Source organism: Cajanus cajan, chromosome 10, assembly GCF_000230855.2.
Source record: "Cajanus cajan strain Asha chromosome 10, NIPB_CcT2T_4, whole genome shotgun sequence".
Taxonomy (NCBI): Eukaryota; Viridiplantae; Streptophyta; class Magnoliopsida; order Fabales; family Fabaceae; genus Cajanus; species Cajanus cajan.
In genome coordinates this window covers 15,197,660-15,216,410 of record NC_138526.1, presented here as the reverse complement: position 1 = coordinate 15,216,410, position 18,751 = coordinate 15,197,660, and the positions used below count along the sequence as shown (strand labels likewise).

General features: G+C 35.6%; 3 protein-coding genes across 15 annotated transcripts; 1 reads left to right on the top strand and 2 right to left on the bottom strand.

Moving 5' to 3' along the window:
• Window positions 1–266: 266 nt before the first annotated feature.
• On the bottom strand, window positions 267–2,442 carry LOC109788217 (small ribosomal subunit protein eS19x). Its single transcript, XM_020346898.3, has 4 exons — window positions 2,234–2,442; window positions 1,423–1,513; window positions 1,079–1,262; window positions 267–618 (listed from the first exon to the last, which is right to left on the bottom strand). Exons 1-4 carry the CDS (start codon window positions 2,315–2,317, stop codon window positions 546–548), a joined length of 432 nt encoding a protein of 143 aa, XP_020202487.1. The 5' UTR covers window positions 2,318–2,442; the 3' UTR covers window positions 267–545.
• Window positions 2,443–12,185: 9,743 nt separating this feature from the next.
• LOC114915092 (DNA topoisomerase 2) lies at window positions 12,186–16,821 on the top strand. Of its 13 annotated transcripts, none has more exons than XR_014430132.1 (7): window positions 12,186–12,454; window positions 12,860–12,938; window positions 13,648–13,765; window positions 13,857–13,967; window positions 14,125–14,289; window positions 14,380–14,481; window positions 14,829–15,024. XR_014430132.1 is itself a non-coding variant. In XM_083065479.1 (7 exons), exons 1-5 carry the CDS (start codon window positions 12,545–12,547, stop codon window positions 14,167–14,169), a joined length of 297 nt encoding a protein of 98 aa, XP_082921605.1. In that variant the 5' UTR covers window positions 12,477–12,544; the 3' UTR covers window positions 14,170–14,289; window positions 14,829–14,941; window positions 16,281–16,821. The 13 variants fall into 13 exon arrangements, 7 of the variants coding, with proteins under 7 accessions (XP_082921606.1, XP_082921605.1, XP_082921604.1 ...); XM_083065479.1 differs by lacking the exons at window positions 12,186–12,454; window positions 14,380–14,481 and adding exons at window positions 12,477–12,547; window positions 16,281–16,821 and having other exon boundaries at window positions 12,860–12,910; window positions 13,648–13,734; window positions 14,829–14,941; XM_083065477.1 differs by lacking the exon at window positions 12,186–12,454 and adding exons at window positions 12,478–12,547; window positions 16,281–16,821 and having other exon boundaries at window positions 12,860–12,910; window positions 13,648–13,734; window positions 14,125–14,481; window positions 14,829–14,941.
• On the bottom strand, window positions 15,789–17,970 carry LOC145952642 (uncharacterized). The gene is made up of 5 exons (XM_083065473.1): window positions 17,750–17,970; window positions 17,512–17,664; window positions 17,072–17,428; window positions 16,884–16,960; window positions 15,789–16,776 (listed from the first exon to the last, which is right to left on the bottom strand). Exons 1-5 carry the CDS (start codon window positions 17,856–17,858, stop codon window positions 15,913–15,915), a joined length of 1,560 nt encoding a protein of 519 aa, XP_082921599.1. The 5' UTR covers window positions 17,859–17,970; the 3' UTR covers window positions 15,789–15,912.
• Between the last annotated feature and the right edge of the window lie 781 nt (window positions 17,971–18,751).

Genomic DNA, 18,751 nt, shown 5'->3' with positions numbered 1-18,751 from the left:
TATTTCTTCTTTATCTACCAAATGATATAGTAACTAGTAGAACACATTGCAACTAATCAGATAAATACGCGTCCCTTTGCCTTCTGCCATCTCCAAACGAAAACCAAACACTCATAATAGTATGAAGTATTCTTTTAGAGGGCCGCGGATATTCCCGTCTCTGATGGGTAACCAAAACAAAGGAAATACTTGAATTCATGTGACGTGAATGATAACTTGAGACTAACTTTGTTGAGTGTATGTTGACATCATAATACAATGATGAGTAGTCTAATCCAATTTACCCTTACTTTTCATTTCTTACGTAAATGACACAGAAGGAACAAGAATGTTCAAAAATCTCAAAAACACCTCAAAATTAAATGTGGCAGTATCATCTAAAAGAGCAGAAGCAACATAACATTAAGCATGTCCAACACATAAAAGACACTCGGTCTAAAATCAAAACTTGAGCATAATCTGTTATCATCACATCTCTCTAACAAGAACCCAAAACCTCAATATGCCTCATGGAAGCAGGCTAGCTCTCATCGGCAGTTCACAGATCAAGGTGCAACCACGATCCGTCCAGCCACTTGGTCAAGATCCCGCCGGCCACTGGAGGTAATTTTCCTTCCACTGAGATAAAGACAAATCAATGTTAAAAATTCCCATAGATAAGCAATGCAACAATAAAAAATTAAAAATAATAATAATGAAAACAAAGGTTTAACTACCCGTTTGATCCTATTAATTTCATCAACTTTACCTTTTAGTTTCTATAATTAAAAATATTGCATTTTAGTTCATAACTTCCTACACATGGTATTTTTTGTTTCTTTTTAACCCCTATAGTTTCATAGATGACAGGGACTATAAAAAGTACATATAGAGACTAAAATGTAACATTTTTAAGCATAAGGACTAAAAGATAAAGTTAATGTAATTATAGAGACTAAAAGGGTAATTAAATCAAAGGCAAATATTCACATCAAAAAATGAACAAATTAATTTCAATTTCCTCAGTGACTAATTTAACTATAGCTATGATCCTCAATATTTAAACTGTAGGAGGCTAACAGAATAGAGAAAAGCTTACCCCTTGGTGTCCAATTCAATGATGTTCATGCTCTGCAACTGTTGAAGAATGTGACGAGCAATGGCACCACTGCTCTTACAGAAATGAGGAGGTCGGCTACCATTCCTCTGGCTCCCACCATAAATCCTCTGAAATGCACCAACACCAAGTCCTCCTCTCAAATAGATCTTCCTTGCCATGGAAGCTGAAGTTGTTCAAGAATGAAATAAGCCCACAAAACATCATATTATTGCAAACTTCAACAAGTAACAACCAGAAAGACTTCCTTCATAGTCTCATGCTTGGCCATATACACTTAATTGAAAACACATGAACACCGTAAAAAGAAAAGAAAATAAACCCACCAGCTCTAACGTAGTACCAGTCAGGATCATAAGGAGCCAATTCCTTAAATCTTGCAGTCTTCACAATATCAGTCCACTCTGGCAACTCCATCTGTTTAGAACCACACAAAACGAAATAAACATGAAATATTAATAACAGAAGCTTATAAAGGACCTGACATACATTGGAAGAGAATTAATCATCATATCATCATGATATTAACACAAGCAATAGTACCACATTATCAAGAGAAATAATCATAACCAAAACAACTAAAAGCACAATAGCAGATTGTTTACAGTAAAAAAAATTCACTACCACGTGAAACATCTTTTCAGAACTAGGGCAACACACTAGTCAAAGATGCAAACCAAGCTCCAACCACAAGCAAATGCTTCTCACTCACTTACACAAACCATCAACGATTTCTCTATGCCACAACAATTCACTTGTTTATTTGCTCAAATGCTTATTCCTTACCAAGCACAACCCAGAAAACCTACTCATAGTACCTAGAGTGCAAGTAAAAACAATCACATCAAAGTAGATCAAGCTGCAAACTTCAACACAACCCAATTCAAAACGCACCGATTTGAAAACAAAACCATCATCCCACACTCATGGACATGACAAAATCTCAGTAAACAATAACAGATATAATCAGCATGATCCCAAGAACCAACTTTGAGAATAAACCCGAAAACAACTCAGAAACAGTCCGCACAGCACCAAAAAGTAGGAACAGAGAAAAGGGTTTGGCGTTAAATTGATAAACAAAGTTGACAATGTTCTTATGTTGGAGAGAGAAGAAAAGGGGTAACGGAGTGGCACCTTGCCAGATCGCTTGAGGTGAGCAGAGTAAGCCTTGACGAACTCGTGGGGAGAAACGTCCTTCACTGTTCTTGCGGTGGCCATGGCGGCTTCACGTTGTGGTTGATGCACACACACAGACACAGATAGAGAGAGAGAGAAGATTGATAGGTTTAGGTTATGCCGCGCTCTCTATGTCTCAGTATCTCTCTCAACAACCAAAAATAGGGTTTCTCACTCTGTTTGTTAGGGTTTTTGTTTAGGCTTTCGACCCGGCCCAACATACACTTGGGTCTGGACTCTTCTGAAATATGCTTGAGCCCATAGCATTTTTCCTTATTTTCTTTAATATTTTTTATTTGTGAACTTTTTTTTTTCTCATTCTTCTTCTTGCTTTTTTTTTTTTTTTCCAGTTTTCACATACATCTCATTACTTTTCCTTTATCTATTTTTTTTTCAATTTTCACATGCATCTCTTTACCATTTCTCCACCCCCACCGATATCGATAGTTAATTTTAATTCTTTCAGTTTTACATTACTCACTTCCCTTCTCCTCTTTTAGTTTTCTCACTATTATCTTCTCTATTCTCTTTTAGTTTTCACACACACCTGAAATGTAAAATTAGTTTTCAACAACACTATAGGCATATGTAGTTTTCTTAATAGTGGCGAAAGTTTTAACTAAATGTGCATTTTTTCTTTAAGCACTTCTCTCATTTATACGTCTAGAAAAAAAACATTAAATAATTTTTGTGTTTTAGAAAGTATTTTCTAGAATAGTAAAATTAGTGTTTGTGAAAATATTTTTTGAAATTGGATTTTTAACATACTTTTGGGTAGTACTTTCTAGAATATTAACTTTACTAATCCAGAAAACGTTTTCCAAAAGTGTGGTATTTTACATAATTTTGGAAAAATAAAATAAAATAGTGTTTCGAAAAGTACTTTCCAAAAATATGTAAAAAATATAATTTCGAAAAATACTTTTCAAAACACTAGTTTCACTATCCCAGATATTACTTCAAAATAGTGAAATTTGTGTTCCAAAATGTCTTTTTTCAAAACACTAAATTTAATGTTAAAGTTTTTGGAGGTGTGAAAGGAGAGAAAGTGTTGAAAGAAAAAAAATGTACGTCTAATTTGATATAAATTATCAAGAAAGATTCATGTACCTATAATGTTGTAATACACCAGTACTAAGATATGAGTGCATATGAAAAGGTGAAAGAAATGATGAGAGAAAAGAGTAATGTAAAAATCAAGTGAACTAAAATTACCTACTGAAATAAGTAAAAAATTGGAGAAAGACAAAAAGATACATGTGAAAACTGAAATATAGAAGGAAAAAAGTGTGTGAAAAACAAAAGTAGTAAATTAAAATTTTGAAGTGTAAAGTTAAAAAAAAATTAAGGATATTTAAAGAATTTTTTTTAGAAAATTAATAAAGGAGGTGTACTTATAAAAAAAGGAGATACATATATCATGAGCCAAATCTCAAAGAAAAAAAATTGTTGAGGGTTTTTAAGAGAAAGGAAACTATATTTATTTTAGTTTTTTTTACATGATAAATATTTATTTTTATGTACTTTAATTCATAATAAATAAATATATTTTTACATATAAGTTATATTTTAGATTTATGATAAACTAGTAAGGTTAAAGTACTTTTTGTCTTTATGTATTTTATTTAAATAAAATATAAAACAAATCAAATAAAATATAATTAATAAATAATCAAAAATACAAAAATAAAATATTAAGATAAAAAAAGTAACTGCTTATATTAAGGCGACAAAATGAGTGAAAATTAAAATTTAAGTTAAATTTATTTTTGAAATTAAATAAATAAATAATTAGAAGATGTGATTATAATATTAAGAGGTCAAATTAATTATTAAAACATGGAAGTCAAAACTTTATATTCTATTTATATATTGTGATAGGAGAATATTTTTAATCGATGATAATTTTTTTAGAATAATAATTCAAATTTAATTTAGATATAAAAATAAAAGATAGTAGATTAAAGGAAATAAGTAGTCAAAAAGATCAACTGTGCAAATAAAAAATAATAATCAACCTCTATTATTAAAAAAGAATGATTATATGTAAATAAAAACTAATAAATAATCTCTATCATTAAATGAGAATGACTATCTTGTATGAGAGTATTTTTAGAAACTATTTCTTAATAGAAGTGTCTTTAGTGATTCTCTTAACTTATTTTCTAATTCAAATTTTTATTTAACATATATATTTATCAATTAAATTTTTGTGTAATATAATTTTTTCCCTGAAATAAAAAACTTGTAGTTTTAGTCCTTAAAATATTAAAAAATATTAGTTTAATCCCTCAAATTTAAAATATGTGTTTTTAGTATGTGTTTTTAGTCTTCAGTGTGTGTGTTTTTAGTCCTCAGTGTGTGTGTGTGTGTGTGTGTGTGTGTGTGTTATTTGTCCTTTGCTCAAATGTCATTAGTAAATGTTACATGGAATTCTTCTAGTAGTATCATTATTAGTGAAAACATAATATTAAATCAATTGATGTTGCAAAACGGAACCTTATTCAAGAACTCACATTTCAAATCACTAAAGGGAAGAGTAAGCTCCATGTCCTAAAGGATGCATATGTACATACACATAAATGAACAAGAGCAAATGTTCTCACCTAAATAGACATGATCATCCTCAACACAAGGACGAACCACAAACAGGTGATCCTAAGAAGTAGATAAAGCGCAACTATCAAGCAACACCACTATCGCATCATTTGTATCAAGGTGGGTCTCGTACTAATCTACCTCACTCCTCACCCACTTGTAACATTCCCTGTTTAATAGCCCCTTGCGATCATCTCCATTTGAATCCTCCCCATAACGAAACAAAACCAGGAAATGAAAAATCAATGAAGGAAAAAAGGAGTACATGTAACTTTAAGAATCGCAAGAATGCAAGAAATCTTTGCAAACACAAAGAAGAGGGAAAGTGCAATTTTGAACAAAAGAGGAAAAAGCGAAGAAAATGAATAGATATAAAAATCCATTTTTAAGAGGGAAAACCAAAAGGTAATTTTTGTTCTTTCTCTCTCCACATGAACGACCCACATTCAAAATAAAGCCCTAATGAACGACCTAGATCATGTGAATTTTCAAATAACCAACTGTTCTTACTGGAGATCGGTCGTAGGGGACGATCTGCTGGGTAAGATCGACGAGCCTCCTTCACTGGTACGTTTGCTGTTCCAAGATGGGGGTGGTACCTTCAAAAGAGACTTCGATACTAAAGTTAGTGTTTGTGAGTGTATGAGTCTCGTATAAGTAATGCACATACCTTTGTGTGGATTAGGGTTTTACTTGGCTTTGGGCTTGAGATCAGTTATGATTTATTTAGGTAGCGGACCTCGTCTTGGTCGAGGTCACAAAGCGCGTGTCCGAGGTGCGTATCCGAGATCGTCCTGCGTTGTGATGCCGAGCTAGACCTCGACATCGCGATATGAATGTTACACTAGCCCCCGAGCTCTGAAGACTGTGGGTCAAAGAGTTAATGCCGAGCTTGGAGGGGAGCCGTGACTCTTCGCGTACGCTTCCTTGCTATACTGCCATGTGTCATAACTGTCACCTTGTTTCCGTAACGCGTGGGCGGCGTGTTAATGGGGGTGACAGTTGTGTAATGATGGGCGTGTTCTGCCATGAAGGAAGAGAATAGGGCCTTGGCGGCTGCTCTCGGTGATGCCAAGCTGCAAAACGAGGCTGAGCTCCAAGCCACCAGGAGGGAGTTGGAGAGAGTTTAGAAGTCCTTAGAGATTGCTCTGAGGTCTAATGAGACTTACTCTGCGCAAGTGGGTGAGTTGCAGGAACTCGCTAGTTTTTCCCAGGGTCGGGTGCGTTCCTTGGAAGACTAGGTGACCTCGCTGAAGGCTGATTTGGTGGTGGTGGCCGAGAAGTGTCTTTGTGATGAGGTGCTTCTTGGTGGGAAAGAAGAGGAGGTCACCGCGTTGAGGGTGGACCTGGCAAAGATGGCTGAGGCGAAGGCGGAGCTGGAGAAGAACCTCGTCGACACTGAGCGAGCTGTCCTGTTCGAGCACAAGAGGGGATTCCTCAAAGTAGCTCGCCAGGCGAGGTTGCTCGCGCCCGGGGTCGACCTCTCGGCAATGCATGTAGAGAAAGAGTTGCGCTTTGGGAAGCTGGTGAAGGAAGACGACCTTCACGACAGCTCGAGTGAGAATGCCTCCGCCTAGGCCATCTTTTGTAATAGCTTAGTTCATTTAGTTTTGCTCATTTCTTTTCCTCTTTGGATTCGTGTTGTGAACTCATAATTGTTGTGTATATATTGTTTCCCTGTGTTTTCGTCTCTGCGCTTTTGATGGTTTTCTTTTGACCTTTTGTTTTTGCGCGCGAAATGGAATTCAGTTTTTTGGCTTAGTTTTAGCCCGTTTCTGCGATTTCAAAACACGTTCAAACTTTGGCTTAGTTTCAAGTGAGTTGCACCAAGGTTCGAATTCGACCTCGGCATAATATGTGATAATTCGCGCTAAGGTTCGAATTCGACCTCGGCTTAATGTGAGATAAATTGTGCCAAGGTTCGTATTCGACCTCGGGTTGATGTAAGATGAATCGTACCAAGGTTCGTATTCGACCCCGGGTTAATGTCAGATAAATCATACCCAGGTTCGAACTCGACCTTGGCTTAATATGAGATAAATCGTACCAAGGTTCGAACTCGACCTCGGCTTAATATAAGGTAAATCGTACCAAGGTTCGAACTCGACCTCGGCTTAATATAAGATAAATCGTACCAAGGTTCGAACTCGACCTCGGCTTAATATAAGGTAAATCGTACCAAGGTTCGAACTCGACCTCGGCTTAATATAAGATAAATCGTACCAAGGTTCGAACTCGACCTCGGCTTAATATAAGATAAATCGTACCAAGGTTCGAACTCGACCCCGGCTTAATATGAGATAAATCGTGCCAAGGTTCGAACTCGGCCTCGACTTAATATAAGATAAATCGTACCATGGTTCGAACTCGACCTCAGCTTGAGATAGAATAATTCACGCCAAGGTTCGGACTCGACCTCGATTTAAAGTAAAACGAATTGTGTCAAGGTTCGAACTCGACCTCGGCTTAACACAAAGAATCTTATGATAAAGTAATTTAGAGTTAAGAGAATATGACTAGAAAAAGAATGAGTCATTTTATTGATGTTGTGGGTGTGCCTCGTTAAAAACCCTCTCAGCCAAAACCCATTTTTCTATTTTTTGGGACAAAAGACTGAGTCGGGAAAAGAGTGCACATCTCATTTGTACAGAGTTAACTGAAATAAAACTTGAGATGCGTGGCATTCCAAGTTCGCGGGATGGCTTTTTCGTTGAGTTCTTCTAGTCGGTATGCCCCATTTTCCAAGTCTTCTACAACTCGGAAAGGGCCACACCAGGTGGGTGCAAGCTTTCCTTCCGATGTGTCTTTTCGTGCTTCGCCTAACAGTCGCCACACCAAGTCACCAACTCGGAAATAGCGAGGTCGTACTCGCGTATTGTACCTTATGGAAGCTCGGAGTTTACAGACTTCTTCATGAATTTGAGCTTCGTCTTTGAGCTCGCCAATTAAGTCAAGATCAGCTGCTATCTCTTGAGCGTTCTGCTTGCGGTTGAAGAGATGGGGTCAGTGGGATGTCTCCCCGACTTCCACTAGGATCATGGAGTCAGCTCCATAAGTTAGCTTGTAAGGCGTTTCCTGCGTCGTTGATTGGGGGGTACAATGGTACGCTTAGAGAACGCTGGGGAGTTCGTCAGCCCATTGTCCCTTGGCATTCCCTAGCCACTTCTTGAGCTTTCGGAGTATCACCTTGTTCGCGGCTTCGGCTTGGCCATTGGTTTGTGGATGTTCCACCGAGGTTGGGAGGTGCTTAATTCCGAGTTCTCGAAGGAAGTCCTCGAAGCTTTGTGCAATGAATTGTCGGCCATTATCGGTGATAAGGGAGTGCAGAATTCCGAACCTGCATACGATGCTCTTCCAGGTGAACTTCTATACATTCTTAGTGGTGATCTTGGCGAGTGGGCATGCCTCGATCCACTTAGTGATGTAGTCGATTGCCACCAAGAGGAATTTGAGCTGACCTTTTGCGGGGGGGAATGGTCCTAGGATGTCCATTCCCCACTGGGCGAAAGGCCACAGCGATATCATCTAGTGGAGAGCTTCGGGTGGCTATCAATGCGTATTACCGAACTGTTGGCACTCTTTGCATCTTTGCACGTAGGCTTGGCAATCCGACTTCAAAGTGGGTCAGTAATATCTAGCTCGGAGTACCTTGGTCGCCATCGAGCGTGCTCCGGAATGCATGCCACATATGCCTCGGTGGATTTCCTCGATGACATAAGCGACTTGAGGTGCAGTCAAGCATTTGAGCAAAGGGGTGGAGATGCCACGCTTGAACAGTTCATCTCCGACAATTACGAACTTAGCCGACCTTACCCTCTTCTTCCGAGCTTCATCTTTATCCTCGGGTAAAACCCCTGCCTGCAAGTAATTCCAAATACCTATCATCTACCCTTGTTCTTCGCCATCGCTGGTGTTAACGACCTTGTCGTCTAAACTGGGTGAATGTAAGGTTTCTTGGATGATGGTCCGATGCTGTCCAGGGCATTTGGTACTGGCGAGCTTTGATAGGAGATCGGCTCTGGTATTTTGTTCTCGCGGTACATGATGTATAGTGAACTCATCGAAGGACGAGATCTGTTGTGATGCCACGTGGAAATACCGTTGCAGGAGAACATTCTTGGCTTGGTATGTCCCACTAAGCTGCTCTACCATGAGTTTTGAGTCGCTGTTGCAACTCACTCTTCGTGCTCCGAGATCGCGAGCCAACCTTAGCCCTGCGAGAAGCGCCTCATATTCTACTTGGTTGTTGGTCTCCTTGAAGCCAAACTTGAGGGACTGCTCCAAAGTGACTTGATTCGGTCCTTCCAAGATGATACTTGCACCACCACCCTTAGAGTTGGAGGACCCGTCAACATGTAAAGTCCATACCTGTGGTTCATCGACCGAGGTGGCTACGAAGTCGGCCAGGCATTGAGCTTTCAGAGCGTTGCGACTTTTGTACTGGATGCCGAACTCAGACAATTCTACCGACCATGCTATCATCCGCCCGGCGAGCTCTGGCTTTCTCAGGATTTGCTTGATTGGGTAGTCGATCTTGACGACCACCTGGTGGCTTTGGAAGTAAGGTCGGAGACGCCGAGCTGTGGTGACAAGCGCCAGTGCGAGCTTTTCAATCGTCTGGTATCGTTTCTCCGTGTCTTGGAGAACTCGGCTGATAAAATAGACTAGCGTCTGCATTTTTTGGTGCTCTTGCACTATAACTACGCTGATCGCGCCTTCTGCCACAACCAGATAGAGTAGGAGGTCGGCTTTGTGATCCGACCTCTGTAGGATTGGTGGAGTTGTGAGGAAGGCTTTGAAGCTCTTGAAAGCCTCTTCGCACCGTTCTGTCTACTCGAAGTTTTTTGGCTTTCTTGTCAATCGACTCAGCAGGTTACTGGGTATACTAGTTGAGTGCAGCCCCCTTGAGCGAAGTTGAAAAAACCCTACACAGAATAACATCATCATTAGTGTAAATGTTTACTTGCGTAATATACAGGTCGATGTGCTCATCCGGATCCGTCGTGCCGTCGTAGCGGTCGATGTCGAGGGGTTTCCAGCTGAAAGGTAGGGGGTCTCCATAATGCCATCCACAAAAGGATGGCGGCAGACGCTCGTCCGATTGCCTAGAGCCTGGGCAGGAGCAACACTGACTTCATGGGCCGACCTGTTCGTCGGTGCGTGTGACTGATGTGTGGCAGGCCAGGGAGTCGGTGCCCTAGGTGATGTCGGTGGTTGAGAAACCGAATGCCCCTCTTCCTCGTGTTGGTTACTCCTACAATTAAGCAAGCAAAGCTCGCCCCTTAAAACCAACCCAAAGCGAAATATGACCTTTAAAGCACAACTCATAACTCATTCGCATAAAATGAGCTTGGAGTTTGAGGGACTTATATATCATCCAACTCAGCCAACCTGACCTGGTATCTTGCTTAGCTTAGTCAAGACAAGTTTACCTCACTCACCCATAATAGGCCTTAAACCTAACACCACAAAGTAAAACCCTAGGTGATTATTATCTATGAGGTAAGATCTCCTCAGAATTTGATATTGCACTATCAAGAACATTATCTCCACCTAATTTATAAGAATATCCCCAAAGATCACACAACCAAATTTTCTCGCTTAATGATAAGATTAAGCACATATTTAAAGGGCAACATGTATTATTATAACCTTAATCACATTCTTAATATAGACTATCTTTTAACTTGAATTAATGTCAGAGTATCTCTCTCGCCAAAGCACCCACATGATTCAAGTAACAATAAAAGAGAGTCTCAAATGATTATGTTACAATTATAAAAATGTGTATTAAGAAAAATGGAAACCAAAAAATATACTCCCTTTATCTTTATATATATATATATATATAGAAAACTAATGGGATGGAAAAGAGACACTTTGTGTTTCTATATATTTTACTTAAGATAAATTACACTTTTGGTCCTCTTATAATAGTTAATTCATAATTCTGGTCTCCCAAATTTTAAATGTATAATTTTATTCTCTCAATTTTATAAAATTCATAATTTACATCCCCTTACTTAATATTTATCCGTAGATCGTTAAAGGTGTAACGTGTGCAGATCGTTAAAAGTGTAATGTTCATGATCTAACGTTAAGTAAATGACATTAGAATTAATATTTAATAATTGGTTAAATTTTACTTTTAGAGGTGTTTGGCACATGAAATTTTTTTAGTTTCCCACGTTCAGTTTGTTATTTAAAAAATAACATTACCAAGCATAAATGACCTTGAATTTTTTGGTGTCTTAAATGAAGTGAAAAAATGACACCCTTATAATTATTTGAATATTACTTATAACCTTAATTCCTAAACCTAAAAGTGTAAAACACAAACAATTAAACACATAATTGCTAAAAAGAATTATTAAACATATGATACATTAAAACGAAACTATGAATTATCTTTAGAGACCACTAGAAGTTGAAAAAAAATGGATCCATAATATTGATATATCTCAAAGAAGCTCAACTTATCAACTTTCCATACCAAACAGAACTTGCAGAAATAATGTCAGCGCAAAGTAGCTATAGTAGTTACTTTTTCTCCATGATTTTTAGGGATTTGGTTTTGATGAAAAACATGATTCTTCTTTTTAACAAATTTGTGAATTTGAAGATGATATTTTGAATTGATTTGTTAAGGAATGAAGCATTTAAAGTGAACTTTATCGTTAATCTTAATAAATGATAAATATTTAATGTATATGAGATAAATTGTATGCTTTATTTGAATAACAATTGTCTTATAAGACGATTTTTATCTTACACTTAAGCTAATAAGCCTAAAGATAAGTTTTAAAGACGTTTTCACATATATTTCTTTTATATAAAACCTTTTTATTTGTTAGCATTAAAAATCTTAATTTAGAGGATCATCTCTTGACTTAACAATTGATTAAAATAAAATTATGACAATGTTTTATGATTAAAGTAACATCAATTTAAAATTTTAAGAACTAAATTAGCATTGAATTACAATGTTAGAGACATAATATAATTTTCAAAGATTAAAATAATATTATATTTTATAGTCATATATCACATGGAACATATATGTCATGTATTACTTCACATATATACCACTTATATATCCCATGGTATTATCGTATCACATAGACAATTTTATTTTATAAAAACAGAATTTGTTTTACAAAAAGATTTAAATAAGTGACATTATATTTTCAAAAACTTTTTTTAAATTTCATTAAAGTCAAAAACTAAATTCAGCATAACATATGATTTCAGATGCTAATTTAATAATTTAACCGATAAACTACTAATCTTGAGACTACAAGAATGCGAGAAATTAGTGTCAACCATAAAGTGTCGGCTTTGGATTCGAAGTTCGAAGTACATGGAGTCGGTCATACTGTATTGACTATTCACGGTCAATTTAATAAATTTATTTTAAAATTTTATCTAATTATATAACTTTTTTTATTTTTATTTTTTATGTTTTTTCCGGTCTAAAATCTAAATCCATTTAGACAATGAATTTTAATTTAAAAATACTGAATTAAATCTAAGCGACGGTTTGGTTGAACTCTATAACACCACCGCTACACTACGCACAAGGTATTAAACTATTAATTATCATCTTTCTTCTTAAACTAACTCTTCTTATATTTGTAATTCTCATATTAGATTTGCATTTCTTCTCACAAAATGGTAACGGGTTTGGTCTTTTGAACTCATTTTCCCCTTAATTTCTGATTTTTATATGTTATTAATTTAGCACTTCAATTTATTCATCTTTAGACAGTCATGCATCCATTTTTGTGTGTAATTCCTGCATGTTTTGAAATTGCACACCAACTGTTTGATAAAATTGTTACCCTTAATTGTGTTCAACTATTTATATTTCTTCATAATTAATGTAAATATTGACCAGTGTTAACAATTATGTATTTTGATTAGTAGTTTTGGTTGTTGAGAAAATACATGAAGGGAATTTTGTGAAAGTTGCTTGCTTTTTTGTAGGAGCAAAGGGCTTTGCAAGTCAAAGTCAAGGTGCAGAGATACAGAGGAAAAGTAAGAAAAGATAGATAGGAATTAAAAGGTTGAGCCTCTTTCAAGTACTAGTTCTTAAAAATGTTGCACACGGGTGCAAGATCTTTAGCTTGTGAACTTTTGATCCATTGGACTTTCTAAAAGTTTATTTTATAAAAGTTATTTGGTAGTGTAGCTTTGGTATAATTCTGGCTCTATTTTTTGCTCTGGAGTTTAAAAAGGTTAAGGTATTGGGGTTGTTTTAGAGTATTAACAAAGGGAGATTCTGCTAAGGCCCTGGCTGTAAGTTGTAATTATAAAGAAATACATTTCAATCTTTGATGAATTGATGGCTATTTTTTACATTTCCACAAACCCAAATAATCTGCTTAAGAAATTTAGAAGCTCATGATCTTTCAAATTCAATCACAAATGCCAACCGCTTACTAAGAGTTTCTATTTTGAAACAACTGCTGTAAGAATTTTCTTTAAATAGCCAGTTACAAACTTAGTCTCGCCAACAAATAACCAACTACGATTCATTTTTCTTCTATATACTCATTGCTTCATTCTCTACTGGTTTATAAATATTTTTTTAACCCAATCTCGAACGATGTTATGTTTATGAGTTTTGACATTATTTATCTTTTATTATATATGAAGATAGCTGATCAGGTGGATTTATTTAGATATCATAAGTTTTGTTTTGTCTTTATAGTCTTCACTTTAGTCTTTCCTTTGACGGAGATTTTAATGTTTCAACGTTATGGGTGGTTCAGGATCACGATGGTTCCCACATCAAAGGGCTACTGATAAACTTCATTCATTCGTTGTGGTCGTCACTGCTAAAAGTTCCATATTTCATGGTTGAATTTACCACTCCCATAATAAGGGATAGTAGGTTTTGTTGTTATTGAGAAAAAAAAGTTTACTTCTACACACTATGGAATTTCATGGATTTATTATTTTGAATTTCCTGTCTTTGCAGGCTTTTCATTCTAATGGGACAATATTGTCCTCTTATTCCATGCCCGAGTATGAACCACAGAGAGAAAAGTTGGGGAATAATGCAAATGGTTGGAAGATAAAGTACTATAAGGTTTGTTTTTATAAGCATAGAGAACCTTGAAGGGAGAGAGTACAAATCATTCTCCTTTCATAGTGCTTGTTTTGAATCATAGAGAAGAAAGACTAATAGCCTGAGTATGAATCATTCTGCTTTCAGAGTGCTTATTTTGTTTCCATTCTCTCTACAGGGTTTGGGTACAAGTACTCCTCATGAAGGGAGAGAGTGCTTTTGAGATCATGTTAAGCATAAAAAAGACTTTGTTTGGGATGATGAGCAAGATGGAACTGCAATTGAGATGAGATTCAGATAGAAAAAAACTGAAGATAGGAAGATCTGGATTTGTAATTTTGAGGTGTGAAGTGTTTACCAATCTAGAATATTTTACATTTTGATTGATAGATGTGAAATTTTGGGAGAATCTGCTCAGAAAAATCTGCCCCAGTTCTTGCAGCCTGGTAATCATGGTGATAATATGGACAGATATAAACCACAGGGATTTTGTCAATATAGAGCTTATATTGTTCTCCAAGGCAGATCTTCAAAGGTTCATTCCCTCTCTGGTTGATGGCCTCAAACCTGGTCAAAGGAAGATTCTTTTCTGCTCATTTAAGTTGTTTAAAGAAATAAAAGTAGGCCAGTTTTTTGGTTGTGTCTGAGCCCTCTGCTTACCACCATGGTGAGCAAAGTCTAGCCAGCACAATTATTAACATGGGGCATGATTTTGTGTATAGCAACAATATCAATATCCTTAAACCAAATGGTCAATTTGGTACTTGTAATCTGGTGAGATGAATCTGTACTTTGATTCAAAACCTTATGCTTGTTATAATATCATCCGTGTTTGATTTTCTTTGAAACTTGTATTTACGGGGTAATTTGTTAACCTTTCAGGGTGTGAAGGATCATGCTAGTGCTAGATACATGTACACTGAACTAAACACTTTTACCCGGTGCATCTTCCATGAATACTTGAATGAAGATGGGAAGTCGATTGAGCCCAACTGGTATTTGGTTTACACCTTGTTTATAAAAGACTCTTTAGTTTATGATTAGTAACATGAATGGGGCAACATCCTTATGTACTTTTTATATTAGTTATTTTTCAATAATTTTAACTCTTGTTAAATTGAATAAATTAGTTAAAGATGCCTATAACCTAAAAACTATAGTGGTATAACTTACACTAGCTATTAGCTTACAACCATAAAAATGTTATAATAAACTAGTTGCTTAAATATGTTTTTAATCTCTCGAATTTAAGGTAAATTTGTTTTTACTTCCTTAAATTTAAAACTGAATTTTTTACTCCCTGTAATTTGAAAATATCTCATTTTAGTTCTTATTCTCAATTGTTTTTAGGGAAATTGTTAAATATTATTGCACAAAAACTTACTACTATTTCTGTTGGTGAAAACATAACATTAAACTCGGTTGATGCTGTATAACTCTCAATTTGTCACTTTCAGATGTATTACTGGTGACATGAAAGAATAAAACAAGATTTTTGAAAATTACAGAAACTAAAACAAATAATATTAAATGTAAGAGATCAAAAACAAATTTATCTTAAGTTTGAGAGACTAAAAACATACTTAAGTCTGAACTAGTTTATAAGGCTCTTTTAATTTGGTCCAACAAATTTCAATTATAATTTAGCTTAAACGTCATCCCAAATATATTTGCAGCAATTACTGAAGATAAAAAACAAAAACACTTGGTTCCAGCCAATAATGCCTTATATACATTTGGGGTATAATAGTGTATACCAAATTTCTAGTTAGCGTGTTGATAGCTTATGCTGGATAGTTGTAACAAAAAAAAGTGCAGAATATAATGTCCCAAAAAAATATCAAGAAAGATGAAGTTTAGATCAATCATTCATATAATCTATTTTCATGCTACGGGCATCAACATAAAAATTTCCTTAAAATAAACCCCAAAAAGTATTCAGTGAATCTTTATATATAAAACCTCTTTAGCTGATCAAATTTGTTGTGTTGTGATCAACTATATCTTTGGAGAAATTTGGGTTAGTAGAATCTCTTGCAAATGCTGAATCTTCAAGTAACCAAGTTAGGATGTCGGTATACTCTTGATCATAAATTAAGTCACCAGATTGTGAACCATAGGGAACTAGTGCATCTGACCCTTCTGCAGAAAAAGATCTCATATCACCACTTGTGAAACCTAAGTTGTTTGCATCAATAGTTTGAGGTGATATTAAATCATTATTAATATTCTGGGTGGCAAAAGATGGCTGAATATTGATAGGACTAATTTGATGATGCATCATTGTCTTCTGCTGCTGCTGCTGCGATGTATCCTTGACCACTCCATATATAGATGGATCCATGATTGGCTGAGAGAAATTGTTGACAATGGCAATGTTAGAAGGATGACCATGTGTCACACCTTGTTCTTGATTGGAACGGTTAGCCTCTTTTTCTGTATCAAGGGTTGTCAATGTGTTATAGGAAACATCGTTAGGAGCAGCCAAAGATTGGAAGTCCACTCTCACAAGTGCACCAGATTCTGTGTTTGGCATTGCCATCTCATTAGATGTACTCTTTACCTCATTCTGTTGCTGTGTTGCTCCATTAGATGTACTCTTCATCTCATGCTGTTGCTGTATTGCTCCATTTGATGTACTCTTCATCTCATTCGGTTGCTGTGTTGCTCCATTCGATGTACTCTTCATCTCATTCGGTTGCTGTGTTGCTCCATTAGATGTACTCTTCATCTCATTCTGTTGCTGTGTTGCTCCATTAGATGTATTCTTCATTTCATTCTGTTGCTGTGTTGCCCCATTAGATGTACTCTTCATATGACGCTTATATTTCTGCAGTCAATATTGCAGTTACAATGCCAATAAATTTAAGAGAAATGCTATCTTTGTCATAACCAAGTGCAATTATGAAAAATGAAATACCCAAAGCAGAAACTAACCTGCAAATGACTAGCAACGTGATCTCTTGTCAAACCAGGGATATTCATCACTTCAAGAATTTTCTTTGGCACAGCCTCTGAAAAATAATTTAAGAATCAGACTATACCTTGTATAAGAATCACAAAACCACCAAAGAAAAATTCAGTGACTGTATGAACAGCGAAAAAGAATGAATCAAGAATCATACTATCATCCCCAATTTGCTTCACTGCCTTGAGAAATTCACGATGCAGCGATGGTGTCCATATTACACGTGGCTTTTTTGCTGGGGGTTGACAAGAATGTTCCGATTCATCAGATTCTCTTGAACTGCTATTGTTTTGGTCTCTAAATATTTCTGTGGCTTCAATAACAGTAGCAGAACCAAATTCAGAATTATTATTCTCCAATATGACAAAATTCTTGTTTTCACTAATGGCTTTCCTAGCTGCATGTATCCACATGTTCCTGAACTGATTCACATGCAAAGGCTTATTCCAATAATCACAAGCCCCATTTTTCACAGCCTTCATCAGAGAACCCTTAGAATTGTCAGCAGACATCACTGCACATTACACTTGAAAAGTAAATCAAAGTTCCAACCAAAATCTATACACAAGAATTTACAGAGCAAGTATAGTTACACACCGATGACAGGAATTTGAATATCCTTCTTGGCATGTTGAAGGAATTCATGGCCATCCATGTTTGGCATGTGAAGCTCGATGAGTATCACATCGATGCAAGCCTTTATTTCCCTCACAAGATTCAAAGCAAATGGAGATTCGGTGCATGTGACAACTGCCCACAACATAGAAACTATATCATTAACCAAAAAAAAAAGAGATTAATTCTCTGTCCAAGAAACAGTGAACAATTATCTTACCGTGATATTTGAGTTGACTACATATTTGCTCAGTGAATTCAAGAACTGAGGGGTCATGATCAATTGCAAGGACCCTAAGACCAGCTGGGAATTGAGAAACATCAGACATTGGTCAGTTTGAGACTAAACTTGTTCTGAAAATTCTTGGAGAAAGAAAGCAAGCGAAAGAAATCGGAGATTGTGGTTTGTTTATCAATGTCAATTTCAAATTTAAATAGGATTTAGCATTTAGTATAATCAGAAACAATCTATCTGAAATTAATTCACTATCTTTTCACATCAACACTTCACTACTTGCATTCTGATTAAATATATGATAAATAAAGGCTTATATTATTCATCCAACAATAGATAGTGAGAGCTGGAAAAGAAAACTGGCCGCTAATTTGAGGAATTAAATGAAAAAAGTATTCTCATAAAATCAATGATATGATTAATTTAGAAAGTACTGAAACTAGATTATATATATATATATATATATATATATATATATATATATATATATTCTTGTTGTGATAAGTAATAAAAACTTTTTTTATTTGAAAATGCAAGAACACTCGAAATAAGTTAAAATACTAGTTCATTGGGAAATCAATCAAGAAAACAATACTAAATCAAGCAATAATTGGATTTAATTAGGCTTGAAGTTAAATAAAAAGGTACTATTATAATTTATAAATATATAAAAAACCAATTTAAGAATGTTTTGACCATATGTTCTCAATCAATCTTTATATGTATGTATGTAAAGATGGAGAAATATGCTTGGAGGGAAACCCCCAAGTAAAACAGAGAAATATGTTTTTCCTGTGAGGGAAAGAACATAAAAGGGAAAAAAAATCATGAACAATATAAATTCAAGAACTGAAAAATAATTAGCTTAATTGCGTTTTTGATCTCTCAAGTATTGTAATTGTGCAATTTTGATCCCTAAAGTTTTAATTGGGTAATTTTAGTTCCTAAAAGATTGTAATTATGTGATTTTAGTCCCTTAATTTTTAA